At 30.9% G+C, this 22,175-nt stretch overlaps 3 protein-coding genes and 1 pseudogene across 4 annotated transcripts in view; 3 read left to right on the top strand and 1 right to left on the bottom strand.

The window, feature by feature from the left end:
• LOC147078283 (ATP-binding cassette sub-family G member 4) overlaps nt 1-22,175 on the bottom strand; it is a 102,940-nt gene that overhangs the window by 55,395 nt on the left and 25,370 nt on the right. The gene's annotated exons all lie outside the window — the stretch shown is intronic.
• LOC147078286 (chymotrypsinogen B-like) lies at nt 61-1,511 on the top strand. Its single transcript, XM_085960434.1, has one exon. The coding sequence runs from the start codon at nt 177-179 to the stop codon at nt 1,509-1,511; it is 1,335 nt and encodes a 444-aa protein (XP_085816560.1). The 5' UTR covers nt 61-176.
• On the top strand, nt 2,402-3,782 carry LOC147078285 (chymotrypsinogen B-like; annotated as a pseudogene).
• Nucleotides 7,326-8,935, top strand: LOC147078284 (chymotrypsinogen B-like). The gene has a single exon (XM_085958173.1). The coding sequence runs from the start codon at nt 7,465-7,467 to the stop codon at nt 8,797-8,799; it is 1,335 nt and encodes a 444-aa protein (XP_085814299.1). The 5' UTR covers nt 7,326-7,464; the 3' UTR covers nt 8,800-8,935.

The raw sequence follows: 22,175 nt of genomic DNA, 5'->3' as shown, positions 1-22,175 counted from the left end.
AGTGACTGGTTTTACTTGAAGAAATAACAAAATATGTCATTAAAATATAATTCACGTATCTGATCGGTTGGGTATTTTTGTTTATTTACTGTTTCAAATAACACCTCGTTAGGTTGATTTACTTCAAATGTTCAGGAATCAGTGATCAGTGTAGTTGAGTGACAACGTATCCAATCATGGCTTTAGTAAATAAACAGACAATTTTGTTGTTTATGGTAATAGTATGTGAAATAATAACAAGCGATGGAGCCTCTCTGGTTGGTAATCCATTAATTCATGCGTATCCCTGTCATAATACGACTGTTGTTTATGAATCATTTGAACAAAATCAACCGCCGGAAGACGAAAGCAAATTTTTTCTTGGCATCGAAACAAGTCAGATCCCAGATGTTCCCAGTTTGCCAGCCGGTTCCAAAATCAAGCTTAAATTTGACTCTTATGTTAATCTAACATTGAGAAATAAATTTGGTCGCATTGACGAGCGAGGAGGAATCTTTATCATAAGTGTGCACACTACAACAAAGGACAATCCTTCAATTATCGTCCGAGGTAATCAAGGAAAACCGGTTCCAAATCTTTTAAGTGCTATTGTCCACGACGAAGAACTTTGTCCTGATGGAGTAAAGACTGGATTTTGGGACCAATATATACGAGGATCCGTAAATGTAGCAACATCTTCTAATGCCATTAAAAAACGAGCAAAGCAATGTGGTAGAAAACAACTAGAGTTTAGTGAGTTAATTACAAATGCGCAAGGAACTAAGCCAGGTGATTGGCCGTGGCACGCTGCTATTTTTAGAACAAGAAGTGCTTATTCAGCTGAACAATCTTATATTTGTGGAGGAACTCTCATATCTAAAAGACTTGTCGTCACGGCTGGTCACTGCGTAGTAGAAAATGCCATACAAGTGATACCAGAAAGACTGTATGTATCTCTCGGAAAGTACAACATCATCGGAGGAGACATCGCATCTCAAGAAAAGGGAGTTTATGAAATCATACTGCATAGCGGATTTTCAGTGAGAACTCTTGCTAACGATATAGCATTGTTAAAACTTACTTCTGAAGTCAGTTTTGGTGAATATGTTCAACCGATTTGTATGTGGAACAAGTCGAAAAAAGATAAGTCAGTTATTTTTGGAAAACGAGGCACTGTTGTTGGATGGGGCATAACTGAAACAGGTGTTCTTTCAATTGAATTGGGACAAGCAATAATGCCAGTGGCCACCGATTTCGACTGTCTTCAAAGTTATCCCATTTTCTTTGAAAGATTTTTAAGTGATAAGACATTTTGTGCTGGTTTCAGGAACGGAACAAGTGTTTGCAATGGCGACAGTGGTGGTGGAATGTACTTTCCAGAAAATACTCCTGAGGGAGATGTAATTTGGAACTTGAGGGGTCTGGTGTCAGTTAGCGTATCTCAAATAAACAGCAAGACGTGCGATCCGACGAATTATGTCGTGTTTACAGATGTTGCTAAATATTTAGATTGGATAGAAAGCAATCATTAAAATCATCGCTATTTCAACTTGGATAACGTAATAGTATATTTGTTTGACTACTTGACATAACCTATTACGAATTGAATTAATTAATTATTATATAGGTGACTTAAACTATCTACTTCATTTTGTTATGTTATTTAATTAAAATGTGTATAACAAAACAATATATTGTTTTTCTTTGTAAGTATAAGTATAAATTATTATGCATAAGAGAATTTTCAGGTCATAGCAACTACGTAGAGTGATGGTACGACTGATATTATGTTTACTGATGTTGCCAAATATTTAGATTAGAATATATAATGTAATCAATAGTATACGGTACAGATTAGAGCCTGTGATTTTTCGTTTCCATTTTTTTTCTCGAGAACTAAAAATTGGTTAATTTTATTAATCTCTCGAAAATTTCGAGAATTCTTGAGAAATATCTTTATTTATTTTTTTAACTTATCCGGCCGAAATTTTATGCGGATTGAATCAGTTTCAGTCGACAGCTTTCTTTTACCGTTTCAACACCCCTTTGTTATTTTTGCTTAAAGCGATGTCTTTACATACCTAGTAAAAAAATACGAAGCTTGCAATTTGAGACATTTTTTTGATAATTTACAATTCATCTGTGTCAATTAATAAATATGTAGGTATCTGAAAACAATATTAAAAAGAAATTTTTTTTATTTGAAATCAACGATAAACTTACAAGCTTCGAGCCTCAATATTGGGACCATACCTAAATAAAGTTTGATATAAAGAAAAAGGATTTCAAGTTATACACATTTATATTTTTATAAAAATCGATGTTTTTAAAATAAATATAAAAAATAATAAAAATATATATTAGTCAAAAATCTCTTAAACGATGCTTAGACAACTTAATAAACTAAATTTTAATAATAAATATGACCATAAAATATGTGCAATAAATCTTATTAAGATGGGGTCCAATTAAACAAATTAACATTTTATTACATTTTTACAATTGTAAGTTTATCTTTGACTTAAAATAAAAAATAATTTTTTGTATATTATCAAAAAAATGTCTCAAAATGCAAGCTTCGTATTTTTCCGCTAGGTGCCTCTGGTAGGTAAAAACATTGCCTTAATAACACTTTCATGAATTACTGAGATTCACGTTGATGATTTCTCGAAATTATGTAAAATGAATATCTTGTTAAGTATTAACTAATTAGAAATTAAGGGGAACTTTGGACAAATACAGGAGGACACTGGAAGCTTTCTCATAAGAGTTCATACAGAAACAAAAGAAAATCATTCAATATCTGTCAGAGGAAAACCGGATAAACCATTTCCAAACATTGTAAGTGTCATTGTACACGACGAAGAACTTTGTCCTGATGGAGAAGGTATGGGATAGTTTACTTGATGATAGAATTGGAGATCCATCGTCTGCAACATCTCCAAAAAACGAGACAAAAATAGTACGGGCGTGTGGTCAAAAACAGCTGGAGTTCAGCGAATTGATTACAATTGCAAAGGGTACTACGCCAGGGGACTGGACGTGGCATGCTGCTATCTTCGGAACAAGGAGCGCTATCGTAGCCCAACAAACTTAAATTTGTGGAGGAACTCTGATCTCCGACAGAATCGTCGTCACTGCTGGACATTGCGTTGTTAAAAATGGCATCAATTTGATAACAGAAAGACTTTTCTAAAGGGAATGTATGAAATTATACTGCATAGTGGATTTTAGCGAGTACACTTAAAAACGATATAGCATTATTAAAACTTGCTTCAGAAGTTGTTTTCAGTGATTGTGTCCAGCCGATTTGTCTATGGAATAAAACCAGGGTCAACAAAAGGCACGTATATGGAAAATCAGGAACGGTTGTTGGTTGGGGCATTTCTGAAACTGGTCTCCTTTCCACGCAATTGGCGCAAGCCACCATGCCAGTTGCTACTGATTATGACTGTCTTCTAAGTTACCCCGTCTTCTTTGAAAGATTCTTAAACCTTAAGACATTTTGTGCAGGTTTTAGAAACGGAACAAGTGTGTGCAATGGAGACAGTGGTGGTGGAATGTATTTTCCGATAACTCTGCTGACGGAAGTGTAGTGTGGAAATTACGTTGTCTGGTGTCAGTCAGTGTTTCCCAAAAAAATATCAAGCAGTGTGAACCCACGAATTATGTTGTATTCACCAATGTTACCAGATATTTAGTTTCGATAGAAAGTAATCAATAATCATATTATATTCAATAATACGACTTTATTCTCAATAATGAATCTTTTGAATATTCAGTAATGAAGAATACAAAAATGAATAGAAAGAAATAATAGCTTAATTAATAATAAATAAACGTCGTTCAATTTCCAGCATAACTTTGATATATTGACGTATACGAATAATGTACGATTATTACTAAATTTTATAATTAAGTATGTATTTATTTCATAATTAAATATAGTTATTTAATTATTGAATCACACCACACTACTGCTACTGTTTGATTAAAATTTTCCAATAAAGTTATCATTGAGTTAATAATATATTTTATTTAAATAATGTACGTACCTAACATTAAAGAATAACCAGGGCCAGATTTATGGTTGAAGGGGCCCTGGCAATATATAATATATTAAACCGATTAGAAAAATAACTTATTAAAACGGCATTACTCAAAAAATTAATATTTTTGTATAGTCTTTTTGCTGTATGATATTTATGCATTACTATAATATGGTACTGGACGTTTTTCATTCACAAATTTGGCTGACAAAATAAAAATATAATGGCAAAAAAATGGCAAGTAAAATAAATTGCTTAACTTTTTTACGATATAATTTTTTCTGACATACAATAATTGTGAATAGTATCTAAACATCACGGGGGGCTAACAGGGCTATAGCCAGGGGGCCCGACGTGGAGGATCGATCAGATAAGTGTGATTAACAAACTCAACAAATTTGCTCTAACAGTAAAAAAATTATTATTTAAAGCGTTATTTCATTTACGAAGTTTTAACAATTTAAAATACTTGGTTTTGCAATTTAATTTTTGATTATTGTGTGTCGACACCTTCGATACCTTCAAGTAGATTTACTAAAAATACAAAAAAATCGTTAACAATACACTAAATACCCTTAATTTTACCTGGAATGCCATTTGGAATATACTAATGTAAACCGTCACACTATCTTTAATCCTAGAAATAGGTAGGGGGGGGGGGCGCCAAAGATCCTGGCCTGAGGGTCCGCTTCATGAATCATGCTAAACATATTGTCGTCCGGTGGCATATTTTTTTGTAATACTCGTTTTCAATAATAATTTATTTTATTAACAGTATCTACCAATTTTTGTAGAGCTTTTGGATTATAGAATTCATTCACGTGTGGGCAGCTGCTTCATTTGCCTCTATGTTTTCAAATGTTTTTCAAACTGCGAGGCCTCTACAAATTTGATGCTCTGAACTATGGCTTCTTTAGCCCAGTAAATCCGACTCTGAGAACAATAAAAATAATTATAGAGACCTATTACAACATGTATAAATGTATACTATTAGCGTGATTCCTAGAATAACAGACTGTTTATAACATCGGGTCGGCAACCTTTTTTTATCACGAAGGGCACAGGATAATATAATATGAGCACGTACCAAACTTTTGATACAGGCCTGTTAATAAAATTAGTATTATTTTACACGGATAATTATTTTTATTGATGTTATTACTTCAAAGTTATCCAATATTTAAATGATATTTATAGAATCATATTACTTCATTCAAATATCTGTGTTTCTTAAATGACTTGAATTAAAATATTCTAAAAATATATTAGAAGTTCCCATATTGATGGAGCTGCCATCTATGCTCCCGTGACCCGCGATAATAATATATGGGTGGCTAACAATAATTATGGATCAAGTAAAATTTTCATAAAATTCGATTTTTTTGTTTCAGTGGCTAGATAAAACAGATTTCTATATTATCACAATCGTAGCTCTACAATTTTCCACATACATGACAATACTAGTACCTATTGATAAGATATTGAATTGAATGTGAATCATATTCATTTTGACAGTTCCTTCAGCAGTATAAAGTGATATTTGCTCACATTAATTTGCTATGAAGAGTGAATATACTTTATGTTTCGACTATTTATTTAAATTGATCCAAGTACTATCAAAATATGATACGTACGTAAATAAGTACGAGTATATAGGTATAGTGAAAACATTCCTGAATTTTACAAAAGGAGTTTTAACTGTAGGTCCAAATATCTCAGGATTCATTTTGATAGACTTGATCCATACTTATTGTGAACCACACGATTGTATTTTAGTCCAGTAAGTAGAATTAGAGCTGGGTTTTGGGAAATTTTCGACGGGAATTCACGAAAATTTTTCGAGATTTTCCATCCCGAATCTCGAGAATTGAAATTTTTAACATTTCGGGAATTCCCGGATCTCGAGAATCTTTTGTTGGGACTCGGGATTTTTTTATTATCAAATATTAATTGAAAAAACGATTTTCTATATGAAAAAAGTGGACAGAAAACACAAAACGTTCAAAGACTGATCGGAGCATTTAACACAATTAAGCCAACATCGACTCAAAATGAACACAATTTTTCTCAATCGGGGAATTTTGTGTCTCAAAAGCGTTCGTGATTGTTAGACGCAGCGATTCACAGCCTGTGTTTTTTGAAATTCCATTTTAATAGGTAATGTTTTAAATTATTTTTATTTTCCTACTTGTATTTTGTTTGTCTTCTTACGTAAATAAAGAAAATCATATGTTTTGGAATTTGACTGTTTTTACACTGATTTTAGGATTTTTACAGGTTTTTTTTTAAATTTCCCGATATTTCGAGACTTCTTTTCTGGAAATCCCGAATCTCGAGATTGAGATTTTCTCGGGAAATACCCAACACTAAGTAGAATCAATGGGTTGGGCCCGTAAAAAGGCAGTTCATAATAATAGCCTCCACGCTTAGGAGAAAAAATGGTAATTTACTTTTTTAAACTAAATCTACTTTACTTTTTTTTATACTTATGGGATTCTAAATTTATATAGATCCAACAGTTTTTTGTTCACAAATTCGTAATTATGAAAAATCAAAGAAACATGCACATAATATAATTACTATAGAGTGACACCATAAAGTGTTCTTATCTTATAAGCCAGAAATGGCGAACCCATGGCAAGTGGAAATTCTGCTCGTACTTAAAAAGTTGCAGAGCCTTAGCCCCTGGCAACTACACCATCTGAGACATGTCAAATTTCGTCAAAAAAGAGTAACCAGATTTGTTATTTAAATCAAGATAATAAAATTAATATATTACTAGGTAACATGAATTATTATATAGGTAGTTGGAGTTAGGTATAGTCCAAATTTTAGTATAAAGTGTTAATCATTACTCTAGCATTATTCGTAGCATATAAGCAATATACCAGAAATTTCTCGTAAAAATTTTCAATTTAAAAAATAAATAAAAATACGGTCTATTTAAACTTAAAAAAAAAACACCATAATAAATTACAGTCGTGTATACAATCATTCATTGCTTTGATGGAACCAATGAAAGCCAATCCCTGTTTTATAAATTTACTTAGGCATCTAAATCTATCAATGTAAACTTTGCATTATTGTATTAAAACATTTATTTCGGTGTCACTAAAGTAAATAATAAATTCTTACTAAAATATCAATTTTCTAAAAGAAATTTTAATAATATGTCGAGCATGACCTGTTGTCAACCACTGCTCATAATCTATTGACATATTAAGAAAAATATTTCAAAACTGGTCGGACACCGGAGTGACTGGTTTTACTTGAAGAAATATCAAAATATGTCATTAAAATATAATTCGCGTATCTGATCGGTTGGGTATTTTTGTCTATAAAACTATTTTAAATAACCCCTCGTTAGAATTGTGTTGATTTACTTCAAATGTTCGTAAATCCGTGATCAGTGTAGTTGAGTAACAAGTATCCGATCATGGCTTTAGTAAATAAGCAGACAGTTTTGTTATTTATGGTAATAGTATGTGAAATAATAACAAGTGACGGAGCCACTCTGGTTGATAATCCATTAATTCATGCGTATCCCTGCCACAACACGACTGTTGTTTATGAATCGTTTGAACAAAATCAACCGCCGGAAGACGAAAGCAAATTTTTTCTTGGCATCAAAACAAAAGAGATTCCAGATATTCCTAGTTTGCCAGCCGGTTCCAAAATCAAACTTAAATTTGACTCTTATGTTAATATAACACTGATAAGTGAATTTGGTCGCATTGATGAGCGAGGAGGAATCTTCATAATAAGTGTGCACACTACAACAACAGACGATCCTTCGATTATCGTCCGAGGTAAACAAGGAAAACCGGTTCCAAATCTTTTAAGTGTTATTGTCCATGAAGAAGAGCTTTGTCCTGACGGAGTAAAGACTGGATTTTGGGATCCATATATACGAGGATCCGTAAATATAGCAACATCTTTAAATGCCATTGAAAAACGAGCAAAGAAATGTGGTAAAAAACAACTAGAGTTTAGTGAGTTAATTACAAATGCGCAAGGGACTAAGCCAGGTGATTGGCCGTGGCATGCTGCTATTTTTAGAACAAGAAGTGCTTCTTCAGCTGAACAATCTTATATTTGTGGAGGAACTCTCATATCTAAAAGACTTGTCGTCACGGCTGGTCACTGCGTAGTAGAAAATGCCATACAAGTGATTCCAGAAAGACTGTATGTATCTCTCGGAAAGTACAACATCATCGGAGGAGACATCGCATCTCAAGAAAAGGGAGTTTATGAAATTATACTGCATAGTGGATTTTCAGTGAAAACTCTTGCTAACGATATAGCATTGTTAAAACTTACTTCTGAAGTCAGTTTTGGTGAATATGTTCAACCGATTTGTATGTGGGACAAGTCGAAAAAAGATAAGTCAGTTATTTTTGGAAAACGAGGCACTGTTGTAGGATGGGGCATAACTGAAACAGGTGTTCTTTCAATTGAATTGGGACAAGCAATTATGCCAGTGGCCACCGATTTCGACTGTCTTCAAAGTTATCCCATTTTCTTTGAAAGATTCTTAAGTGATAAGACATTTTGTGCTGGTTTCAGGAACGGAACAAGTGTTTGCAACGGTGACAGTGGTGGTGGAATGTACTTTCCAGAAAATACTCCTGAGGGAGATGTAATTTGGAACTTGAGGGGTCTGGTGTCAGTTAGTGTATCTCAAATAAACAGCAAGACGTGCGATCCGACGAATTATGTCGTGTTTACAGATGTTGCTAAATATTTAGATTGGATAGAAAGCAATCACTAAGATCATCGCTAAATCAACTTGGATAACGTAATAATATATTTTTTTGACTACTTGACATAACGAAATACGAATTAAATTAATTAATTACATATAGATAAACTATCTACTTTATTTAATTATGTTATTTAATTAAAATGTGTATAACAAAACAATTTATTGTTTTTCTTTGTATAAGTATAATTTATTATGTATAAGGGAATTTTTAGGTCACAGCAACTAAGCAGAGTGATGCTACGAATTATATTGTGTTTACTGATGTTGCCAAATATTTAGATTATAATATAGAATGTAATAAATAGTGTCTAGTGCAGATTAGAGCATGTAATTTTTAATTTTTCGACTTTTTCTCGAGAATTTAAGATTGGTTAATTTTATTAATTTCTCGAGAATTTCGAGAACTCTTGAGAAATATCTTTATTTATTTTTTTAACTAATCCGACCGAAATTTTATGTGGACCGATTTTTAAAGTTACGGTTTCAGTCGACAGCTTTCTTTTACCGTTTCAACAACCCTTTGTTATAAAAAATATTGATTTACTGAGATTCGCGTTGATAATTTCTCGAAATTATGAAAAATTTATATCTTGTTATTCACCTTTTGTGATTATCTCTCAAGAATTCTCAATCACAACCTCTAGTCCAGACGACGATACATCGGTTCGGTGAACAAGTACCTACACATTGCATACCTACCAACTGTTTGAAAGTTGTATCAAAAGTTTTCCCGAACACTTACGTCTATTTACACTTATTTAATATGTTCTGAATAAATAGCAATGTTTTTTTATTTTCCAACACGGAAACATTATTAAGATACATTACAATATTATGTTCTTGATCTGCATATTGTTTTAAGATCTTTGTTTAATTAATTTGTATAATATACTTGATTTGAAGCAGATAACTTCGATTATTTATTTTGACATACCTATTTCACAACAAACACAATTTGTGTCACATTACATTACTTTTCTATCTTATCGTGCCATCCCCTAACTCTTACAGGTCAGTTAGAGCGATCTAAATGTATTAAATAGAATGTAAATCATAATTTTGAAAACTATGAATCTACTTTATATTTAAGTAATACGATTGTACATTGTTAGGTACCAGTAAAATATTATGTAAAATAAAATCTTTCACGACGTATTTACCCACGAAGGGTAGTAGTGAAATAATAAAGATAATACTATTTTTATTTATTCCTAGATAAATTATCATAAGAGAATTGGATAGAAAGTGATCAACGTCTTTATTCACCTTTAATTCTAATTAAGAATCATAATAATTATTGCAAAAGTCTCATTTCACTTATTTGATAAATATTTGTATGAGCTTTTCAGTTTCGGATATATTATAATTAATGCATCAATAAAAAACTCGATATTTTCTCTTTGAAAACTTTTCACTGTAACGAATCGTGTATTTCAACAACCTGTTATCCAATTTAAACAATAAAAATATTCACTTCTTATACAAACAAAACGTTTTTTTAATATTCTAATTTATTTAAAGAATGATTTATAATTAAAAGTGTACTAAAATTAATACATTTATCTTATGTTTATATGATGTGAAGTGCTCGTCTACAAAAAGAAACCACTTTACATTAAGATTCTGTAAAAAAAAAATTCTCATAAATAAATTGTAAATTCTGATAAAAAGTTAAACCTTTTAAATTTGTTCCACACACATAAAAAAGAATCGCATGTGGTAAAATTTTATTTAATTGATATTTAAGAATGAGTTTTAAGCTTTTAATCGATCAATAGTATACCTATGTACTATTATCCAGTAGCAAAGGGTGGAGGTAGGCTGTTAAGATTCCGCCATAAATAGTGCACATTTAACTTTGTTAGTCATGCTTATATGTTTTTATTGAACTAAGACTACAATTTACAGATAGTGTCAGTTAGTTTTTAAAAATCAATTTAACCCTGCCTAAACCAAACCGTAATAGTTTTTGGTATACTTTGGGGGATACGACAAAATTGTGTACACTTTTTCATTCATACTTATTTGTTTTCGTTGGATTGTTAGTTCATTTTTTTAAATTCATTAAGCCCTGCCTAAAGCAAACTATAACAGATAAAAAACATTTTCTATCCACCTATAAAATATTCAAAGTTAAATATGATTTATTTGCATAATTTGAGATATTTTATAGATGGACGAGTATTTTTTTGATTATTATCTATGTTTGTTTTCGCAGGGTTTAATGGAACTTTAAAAACTAACCAACACCATTTGTAAATTGTAGTATTATTTCAAATAAAATAAATACGTATGACTATGAATAATAATGACTGACAAAATTTAGTGTGCACTATTTATGGCTGATCTTATCAGCCTACCTCCACCCTTCGCCATTCCTATTATCTTACGTGCACTAAGTGATTTTTAAATGTTGTATCGCGCCCTCTGCGGAGTAAAGGTTGCAGATCTCTGGTTTAAAGAATTCTAAAACAGTGATATAATTATTACTCTCGGCACACATAAATAATAACGCACTACACATTGCGGACAGTCGGCCATTTAAAAGTGTATCTAGATACAGCGTAAAATAATTGCAAAAACCAAAACCAGTTGTTTATCTGGGTAAGCCCAATTTACGCAATTTTTCATCACAGTTCTATTACAGGTATTAATTATCTTATATCGGCGGCGGTTATTGAAACTATTTTACCATCGAGCTATTAAGGGGGAGAGGCATGCCAGCAGAGAACCTAGTGGACAAATACGAAGCTTGCAATTTGAGATTTTTTTTTGATAATTTACAATTTCAACTGTAGTAATTAATTAATATGTATCTGAAAACATTAAAAAGAATTTTTATTTTGTTTTAATTTAAAGATAAATTTACAATTGTAAAACAATGTAATAAAATGTTAATTCAATGCAGGGTCACATTTTATTATTGCATTTTATTTTATGGTCATATATATTATTAAAATTTAGTTTATTAAGTTTTAGATTTTTTGTCGCTTAGATTTTTGACAAATTCATCGTGTTTTAATATTTTTAATATTTATTTAAAAAAAAAATCGATTTTTATAAAAAATATAAATGTGTATATTTGGCATGCTCCCAATATTGAAGCTCGATTTGATATAAATAAAAAGGATTTCAAGTTATACACATTTATATTTTTATAAAAATCGATGTTTTTTAAAATAAATATAAAAAATATTAAAACGATGAATTAGTCAAAAATCTAAACGACAAAAAATCTAAAACTTAAACTAAATTTTAATAATAAATATGATCTTAAAATATAATGCAATAATAAGATGTGACCCTGAACGAATTCACATTTTATTACATTTTTTTACAATTGTAAGTTTATCTAAAAATTTAAATCTTTTTATTGTTTTCAGATACATTAATTAATACAGTTGAAATTGTAAATTATCAAAAAAAAAATCTTAAATTGCAACCTTTGTGTTTTTCCGCTAGGTCCTCTGCTGGCGTGCCTCTCCCCCTTAATAATCAGGAGACTGTATTTCGTTTGTTTATTTATGGCGGAGTGTAGTGCAGCTACAGAGATCTAGTGACGGAATTACAAAACACGCAATTCAATACGAAAAAATTATTGCCTCAAAATGTAAATTTAAAAATGTTTTCTGGCGCCCTTTGCCCATAACCGAATCTATACCCTTTGCCGTACAAATAATTACATTTTTTCAAACATATGTTATGCTAATTATGGTAGAAAACTGTTGCCCTTCGACACAGTGATGTCCCTAAGCAAAGTGCCACCCTTAGCCAGACTTAGAATGCCATCCCCTTTTATTTTAAGTCTCAAATTTTTTTGCAAATTTGTTGAGTACCTACTGACCTATTTTATTAGTCATCATCTACCAAGGATTAAAGCATTTCCATGAAACATATTCTCATTTTTTTTTAACGTGGAGGTCTGAGGCGTTGACAGGTTTGGAGGTCTACTCGTGATTTTTTCCTAGGCAAGTATACACATTTATATTTTTATAAAAATCGATGTTTTTTAAAATAAATATTAAAAATACTGAAACGATGAATTATTCAAAACTCTACACGACGAAAAATTAAAAACAAATTTTAATAATAAATATGACCATAAAATATAATGTAATAATAAGATGTGACCCTGCAACGAATTCACATTTTATTACATTTTTTTACAATTGTAAGTTTATCTTTGAATTAAAAAAAAATCTTTTTAATGTTTTCAGATACAGATTTATTAATTAATACAGTTGAAATTGTAAATTATCAAAAAAAAATCTCAAATTGCAAGCTTCGTATTTTTCCGCTAGGTTCTCTGCTGGCATGCCTCTCCCCCTTAAGATGTAGGTATATAAAATATATTAGGTAACAGATTTACTATTTTTACTACTAAGGTGTTAATAATTTTCTTATGATAATAGATAATAAAATTGAGGTTCAGAAAGTTAGAGGGACAAAAATGTTTGGAAACAGTTGATTTATATAAAGAAGCTCTATAATAAAATATTATAATAAGCTAAAAATAGGAAAAAAAAGATTGTATCTGATTCAAAATTTCTATCGTCAATGTCAGATTGATTTTATGCTATATTCAACAAAAAATAAGCACGTGATTAAATTAGCATGATTCTCCATAATCCATGCACTATACAAAAATGTAGGTATATAACTTATACGTCGTGCTTTTATTTGCAACGAATAGCCATTTTACATTCCGTGCATAAAATGGGGTGCATATTTAAATTATCTATAAAAATGAGTGGGTACTTATAAAAAAATTACAAGGGCACACGCAATAATTTAAAAAAATATTATAATTTATTGTATAAAATCTTTTTAGTGACATCTTTGAAATATGTTTGTAAAGTTAAAACCAAAACTGCCGACAATAATAAAATATTATTGTAATAATATTATCATTCATAATGTAGCTGATACTATCACTATTTTTAGAAGAAACTTTCTCATCTAAAATTAATATTACATATAACATACTTACCTCTGTAAATGACAAAATAAGTATACAAAAGTAATAAGTAAACAAAACTATCGATTTTAATAGAATATAATAATTGTATTATATTTATATACTTAATTAAAAGTGATTTAAAAAAATAAGCGCCAACCGTGCTTTGTTATTATTTTATAATAAATGAGAATTGTATGTTATGATATCATAATTGATTAAATTGTGCACGTAGGTACTAACTAAGTGTAGACGAATTTTTAATTTTTTTATTTGTCAATAACAAATAAAAATAAACATAATCACATTTTTCTATTATTTAATTGTTACCTATTCTGCTTGTTTTGTAGCATTTTGTTTGACAGTCTGATAAAGCAGTGCTCTGCAACCTTTTCTCACCCACGGCACACCACACGTAAACCAATGTATACACAAAACATGGACCCCACATATTGAAGGGGGACCCCAGGCCAGGATCTTTAGCGGGCCCCCTACCTATCGCCAAGGTTAACGATACTGTGATACTCTAAAATAGCGTTTTTCAAATGGTGTTTGAGATAAAAATGGTATTGATTGTATGTTCAGCGATTTTTTGTATTTATGCATCCAGTTGAATTGTGGTTAGTTGTCGGGTTAAGAATAATTTTATTATTTGTCGAATATTGACATAATAAAAATAAATTGTATCCTAGAATCGCATGTTTTAAAATAACAGCGTGGTAAAACAGACTTTTTTTTAACTATTAGAGCAAATTTGTAATTTGTGTTTATCTTACTTATCTGGTTGACCTGCCACGCCCCCCTTGAGCCTGGCTTCCCAGGCTAGAGCCCTGACAGCTCCCCCATTAATTCATTTTTTTATTTGATAAATAATTAAATACACAAACAACATAACACACTACGAAGAACTAAATGTACATATTTCATTGTACCTATTTGTATTATCAATATATCTAATAACTAATTAATGTGATAACTAAGTACAGCAGACGACAGAACTAACGTAAAAAGTTGAATTCTGAAGTCATTTTTATACTAATAATACTATTCATTTATTATATTTTTATAACCCACCTAAGTACATAATATATATTTTATCTTTACATTTCGAGTAATTTTGCATCGGTAGTTGGGCAAATAATCAAAAAAATAAGTAACATAACATATATCTACGCATATGTAATTATGAATATACATGCTGAGGGAAATGTTCTGCATAAAACCAAGTTCTATGAATTTATAAACAATTTTACACTTTGGCTTTTAAAATGACAAAAGTTTCACTTGAATCAATCAAAGAATAAATTTTACTCACGGTCAAACAATAATGGTTGGGCATTATTTTAATATATTCGCCTAGAATGAAATATTTATGGACGTCTGCCAAAGGTTACTTACCAAAAGTATTTTGTTGAATATTATGATACATGCTTTTACTTTACCTATGTGATCTTTGTACAATGTATTTATGATAGGTGAAAAACGAATATTCTTTATTAGCATAGCTTGAAATAAGTATTATAAATTTAGGTACTGTTCGGTTAAAGCGGATACAGCGGAAAACGCATTTTGAAAATAGCCGATAAACTGGATTATTTGTTAGTTTGGGTTAGTTTAGGTTAGGTTAGGTTAGGTTAGGTTTGGTTAGGTTAACCTAACAAATAATCCAGTTTATCGGCTATTTTCAAAATGCGTTTTCCGCTGTATGCGCTTTAACCGAACAGTACCTAAATTTCTCTTGTTTATAAGGTTTATCGCCGAAATAAACTGCAATGATATATTTTAATTTTATAAATCTAACCAGAGGAGTTTTTCTTTTTAAATACGAAAATTACGCAACGTATTTGTCAGAAAAATTAGAAAGGGACCTTCATCCATATCGACTGTGTTTAGGAAAAAGGGCGTAACCCTCGATTTTTCGAAAAGTGCTTTTATTAGATATTAACAATGTATACAACTTTATACACGTTCTATAAAAAGAAAGTAAGCCGCAAATACCGAATTATTATCTAAATTCAGGTTTTAATTGGGATTAAATGGAAAAAAGCATTTATCCTCAATTTTAATGATTTTTATGTAATAACTTCTTTAATTATCATTAGATCGAAAATATATTACACCAAATCATTAATCATCATACACCCAATGTCTGCGCCTATTTTAAAAAAAATATTAAACTGAAATCTCTCAAAAAACGTTTTTTGCCTCACCTGTAAAATTTGTTCTGTGAGGGTTACGCCCTTTTTCCTAAACACGGTCGATATGTATTTTTAATTATACCAAATCTAAAAAGATGCATATTAATTTTCTAACAAATTAAGCGTAAGTACAATATTTCTCAATGCATAACAGAATCCCTACATTTTTAGTTTTGTAATATTGTTATTTTGTTTAAGTACAAAAAATGTTTAATTTTTGGTGTTCACTCGTGCTGGAGAAAGCCTCAAAATCAGTCAGTGCGTCGGGCATATACGTCAGTAAATTACTCACTGTAGGTATATACCCATCGATTACTTTGATTGCTTTAATAATTTGGAAGAACTCACAATTATATGTCCTCTATCTACCCTAAAAGTAATTCATTTATCATTGATCCAAGTCTACAAAATATTGTCTCAATTAAGTTCTTACCCAATTTGTGTTTACAATGTTTTCTCACAGATTCCCTACTATTATAATTATTTTATTTATTTATTTAACCATGTCCGATCCTAATAGGATCATATGGGCCTCTACAGAGTAGAGGTTTGTATTAACAGATTTTGTTTTTTACGAGAAATGGGTGTCAGCCACTTGCTCAACCTATTAGGTCCATACCCTGACTCACACACAAACTGAAAAACAATATGTGTACTTGCCAGACCCAGGATTCGAACCTGAGACCCACAGCGTGATAGTCCAACGCTTATACCGCGCGGCCACCGTGGGTGTTACTATTATAAAATCACTTTCAATCAAAATCATTTACAATACTGAAAATTTTCATACTTTTCAGAAGATCGTAGAATAAGTACCTACACTTTAAAGCTAAGGTACATATCGCAATATGTGCAATCGTGCATAAGATGAGGAATGTTTCAACTTATATCCATTAAAAAATATTATGATATTTTTGTACAAATCCGAATATTAGATTGAGAATAATCTATAAACTACTTTTTTGGTTTAGTTAGATGTCTTAAATAATATGTAAAGTCTCAAACTGGTTAACAAATATTTTCTCTTATATTGATAAAAGATCATTAGATTTTCTATTTTTTGTAACGTGTTTAGTTGAGTTAATAATCGAACCATGACAAATATAACTACATTAGTTTTCATCGTTTTTTCTGCCAATAAATCTTACACCATTTAGATATGTAGTAAATTGTCACAAAGGATCCAGATAAAGGATATAACATTGCATGAAATGCTCATCTCCATCGTGCTACACCTGCATGTAACTCATAACATTATCTACTATATCAGGGTTTGCGAACCTTTTTACGTACGCGTGCCAATATTTCCCAAATATTATTTTTTGACTATCTGACGTGCCGAGCAGTGCATAGGGAAATAATGAAAAAACGTTCAAAAATTATAATTGAGTTCTTGAGTATAACTGTATTACTTAGTTTGGTTGTTTATGACGAGACGTGCTCTCGCTACAGTAGTCTCTAGTATTGTAAATTTACTGTAAATCAAACAAAATCAGAGGTTCGCGGCGCAGCTTCCTCCGCTGCCTGATGAGGTCAGTGCTATAATATTATATGTGACGCATAAAATACAGTGACGTCCCTTGACAAAATGCCGACCCTAGGCAGCACCAAAATGCCACCCCATATTTTTATACAGCATTTTTATTATCCTTTCATGACTCCAATATCTAAGAAATGTGTTGTATGGATACATTAGTGACAAAATATACCTACACTTAGGTACCACTAAAACATACATTATTAAATTTAGGTATAAAAAGCGAATTCCCCTGACACATTTGGTTTGTACCGTTTATCAATACACAGATTTACTATAGACACTATCATTGTATAACATGACGTAAAGAAAATAATTTTAGCTATTTCTATATATACCAAATGATTTTCCTCGATTTGCCGCCCTTCGAGTAACTGCCGCCCGCAAGCGACGCTCAATCTGCCTACCACCACGGGACGTCACTGATAAAATATATGGACCGACATTTTATGCAATTTAAATTATACCTGTTCTTGAAGAGTATCTGCCTGGTATTTTTTATACAATGCGATCTGTCATTTATACATAAATTTCGTCATTTCCGTTTGGGCATCGATAAGTAAATATTATCAAAAACCGAAGAAAATATGCATGGCTATGTCGTCATTATTTTTTAATATTATACAATACACCAAGTAAGACTTATATGTATTTGTAAAACTTTTTTGATTTTTTTTTTAATTATTAAGTAATCATTTTTTTTCTCTTCAACACCGTGCCACGAAAAAATCGTTCCGCGTGCTATAGGTTCACCTTCACTGTACTTTATTCAGGGCTCGAAATGGATCGGAACGCACCGGAGCGCCGTTCCTATTCGTGAAATCGGTAAAATTATCGCTCTGTCTCGTAGAGTAAATAATTTGACCGTCTGAGCTGAATATGCCATATACTAGAAAATCTAACACACTTATTTTTATGAAAAAAAAAACACATAAACTTTGATAACTTTACTATGTAAAAATCGTCAGAAAACTGTCGAACGCTCCGGTTCGTAAATTTTTCCATTTAGAGCGCTGACTATATTATTGCACTTATATAACGCCCCTAAAAGACTACCCTGTTAGATTAGTTTCAGCCGTTTCTTTAAACAAATTTTAGCACGCAAATATTATTATTTATCCTTTTGTTAGATGACTTTATGTACGCCACTGACGTTAAACTCGACCCAAATACATTCAAGGTGAACACTGATCATTCTAGTTCTATCATCCACTTGTAAATTATTATAACAGTCATGTCGGTAGGTACTACACTTTGACAAACAATTGTATGCTCAATTCTGCCCGTACTTCTAAATAATTGACAACAGTGTAGGCATGTTGCGTGAATGCATTTGCAATACTTTGTTTATACCAGAGATTCTTAAATGAAGTATTAGATTATCGATCTTCAAAGTGTTTCAAAACACTGAAATTGTCAAACATGCCAGGCAATATTTATATTAAAAAAATATATATTTTAATCAGTTTACTAAGTTTTCTTGACGATATAATATAAATATTCAATATTTCAAATGTTTAATATAGGCATGTACCAGTAACGAAGGGTGGAGATTCCTGGTCATGACAAAAACATTTATGTGTTTTTCTCAAAGCCTGGGTGTTTGTGATTGTTCAAAATTACTAACAAACCACCTTGTACGAAAAAGCAAGGACATGGTTATTAATAATTCAAAAAAAAAAAAAAAAACGAAGGGTGGAGTTAGGCTGTTAAGATCCGCCATAAATAGTGCACATTAAACTTTGCTAGTCATACGTATTTGTTTTTATTGAACTAAGACTACAATTTACAGATGGTATTGGTTCATTTTTAAAAATAAATTAAGCCATACCTAATCGAAACCATAATGATTTTGGTATATTTTGGTCAACACTACAAAATTGTGCACACTTTTTCATTCATACTTATTTATTTTCGTCGGATTAAGAATGCATATTACACATATTGTTAGTTTTTTTTTAAATTCATTAAGCCCTGCCTAAACCAAACTATAATAGATAAAAATATTATTCTAACTATAAAATATCTTTAGTCATGTATTTTAATTACATATTTTTATATAAGTATATTTATTAAAATGTTTTTTTGCTATTATCTAATATGGCTTGGTTTCTCAGGATTTTACCAACACCATGTGGGAATAGTAGTAGGTATTATGTCAATGAAAACAAATACGTATGACTGACAAAGTCTAGTGTGGACTATTTATTGCGGATCTTAACAGTCTACCTCCACTTTTTTAAATACAATACAAATTAAAAATTAGATTATAAAAATAATTCAACTCACGAAATCAGTTGAAATAATATACCTACATAATAAAAATCTGAGCAGTAACGTGTCGGCGTATTTTATCGTGGATCTTGGGGTCGGATCCCGGGTCTGACAAAATCCACATGTTGTTTTTTCAATGTGTGTTTGGAGTCAGGGTATGGACCTAATAGGCTGAGCAAGTGGCGAACATCCATTTATCGTAAAAAAAATAATTACCTGTCTCTTAATTCTTTCCTTAGATATCTCTATTACATATATGTTACGTAATATCAGTGGCTAAGGGTGGAGGTAGGCTGTTAAGATTCGACATAAATAGTGCACACTAAACTTTTTCTATAAAATAAATATTTATTCTATAAAAAAATATCTAAAATTATAACATTAAACAATACATCATTTTAGATATTTTATGGATAGAAGAATATTGTCGATAATGGTTTGGATTTGGCAGGGCTTGATGAATTTAAAAAAAACTAACGAACACCATCTGTAATACTGTAATATTATGTATTCTTAATTCAACGAAAACAAATACTTATGACTGAAAAAATGTGCACTATTTTTGTAGAATCGCCCATAGCATACGTAAACTATTAGATATGGTTTGATTTAGGCAGGGTTTAATTGAATTTTAAAACTCTTTAAGGGCGGACGTGCTCAGCGTGGGTCAAAATGGAGCTTTTTTTCTATTTTCAAAGCATGATCCTGGACATACCTTAAACGTTGTAGATAATCTATTCATATAATTTTGAAGCCTTATTATATTTTATATTTATTTTAAACATTTGATGACTGCATAAACTATTTATATTACATAAAATAGTAGTAAAATAGTACTAATGTTTTAGAATATAGTCATATTTCAGTACATAAATGTGCAGTGGTGTTAAGATGTTTTACATTTATTAATTTTTAAACGCATTTATAAAACCATCAGTATAATTTATATTGACATTATTATAGTCAAATATATACGATAAAAAATTATATTGATAATCTCTGTGATCCCAAATTTGACAAGAATTTGGCATTTTATTATTCAAAAAATGGGCAAGATTAACACATTTGAAGATAATTCTAAAGATACTCATTATAAGCTATGTCTTTTGGCCATTTAAGGGTGATAAACATCTTACGGATAATGATTGCTTTATAATAATTATTGACCTAAGAATAAGGTAGTATTTTTTTGAAATACGCCATTTCTTTTGGCATTCCCCAGTGGTTAAGCTTTAACATACGGCCGTAGCCATAAATTGACAAACTATAATTGAAGTAGGGAGTAAAATGATGTTAACGCGCGTGTTTGAACATTTACCTAACCGATTTTTTTTAAACGGTAATAAATATAAAAGATAAAAAGGCTTCAAAATTATATAAATAGATTATCTACAACGTTTAAAGTATGTCCAGGATCATGCTTTGAAAATAGAACAAAATCTCCATTTTGACCAACGCTGAGCATGTCCCCCCTTAACACCGTCTTCAAATTGTAGTTCAATGAAAACAAATAAGTATGATTGGCAAAGTTTGGTATACACTATTTATGTCGAATCTTAACAGCGTAACCCCACTCATCGCCACTGTTACGTATTATATTCCATCTTAATGATACAATAAAAATTATTGCCAATAAAATGATGAAACGAAAGTAGTAAGTGTGTCGAACAATAATTTATAAATAACTTTTTCATGTTTGTGGTTAACCCAACCAGATCGTGGTCGAGTGGCGCTGTCAAATTTATTATAAGAATGTTGCCATTAGTTTCCACACAATAAACAAATTATTTTACAATAAAACATGCAGCATGGCCACATCGATTCGAATTTACAATTGAGCTTGAAATATTTACTTGCTTCTTACCAGAATAAAACACTGAAAAGTTAACGAAATAAACGCAAAGCTAGTCAATTGAATTAATTTTATGTTTAAATATATCATGGATATTACAAATTATTTGTAACCAACCAACCATGTCCGATCCTAGTGGGATCATAATATGGGCCTCCACAGAGTGGAGGTTTGTATTAATAGATTTTTGTTTTTACTAGAAATGGATGTCAGCCACTTGCTCAACCTATTAGGTCCATACTCTGACTCACACACAAATTGAAAAACAATATGTGTATTTGCCAGACCCAGGATTTGAACCGAGATTTTAAATACGATGGTTAAATGTTTATTACTTATGGGATATTTTAGAGCATTAAATCAGTAGGTACGATTACTATCTAATAGTAAGTTAAACCAAAATAGACGTAACACTATGAAAGCCTCTTGAACCACGTTGTCTCAGACTGATCTTGTGATTTCTCGATATTCTAAAATAATTCTAATTTTATAATATAATTCTCGAAATAAAGAATATTTGGTTTCTTGAGAAATTTAACAAATTCCGACCATAATGAAAGTCAA

Source organism: Rhyacophila brunnea, unplaced genomic scaffold (genome assembly GCF_057557595.1).
Source record: "Rhyacophila brunnea isolate RB1 unplaced genomic scaffold, BYU_Rbru_1.0 scaffold_11, whole genome shotgun sequence".
NCBI lineage: Eukaryota > Metazoa > Arthropoda > Insecta > Trichoptera > Rhyacophilidae > Rhyacophila > Rhyacophila brunnea.
This window is presented reverse-complemented; position numbering and strand designations above follow the sequence as displayed.

What these genes read in the sequence shown, in the direction of transcription:
- LOC147078286 (XM_085960434.1), top strand. Translation starts at nt 177, where the DNA reads ATGGCTTTAGTAAATAAACAGACAATTTTGTTGTTTATGGTAATAGTA.
- LOC147078284 (XM_085958173.1), top strand. Translation starts at nt 7,465, where the DNA reads ATGGCTTTAGTAAATAAGCAGACAGTTTTGTTATTTATGGTAATAGTA.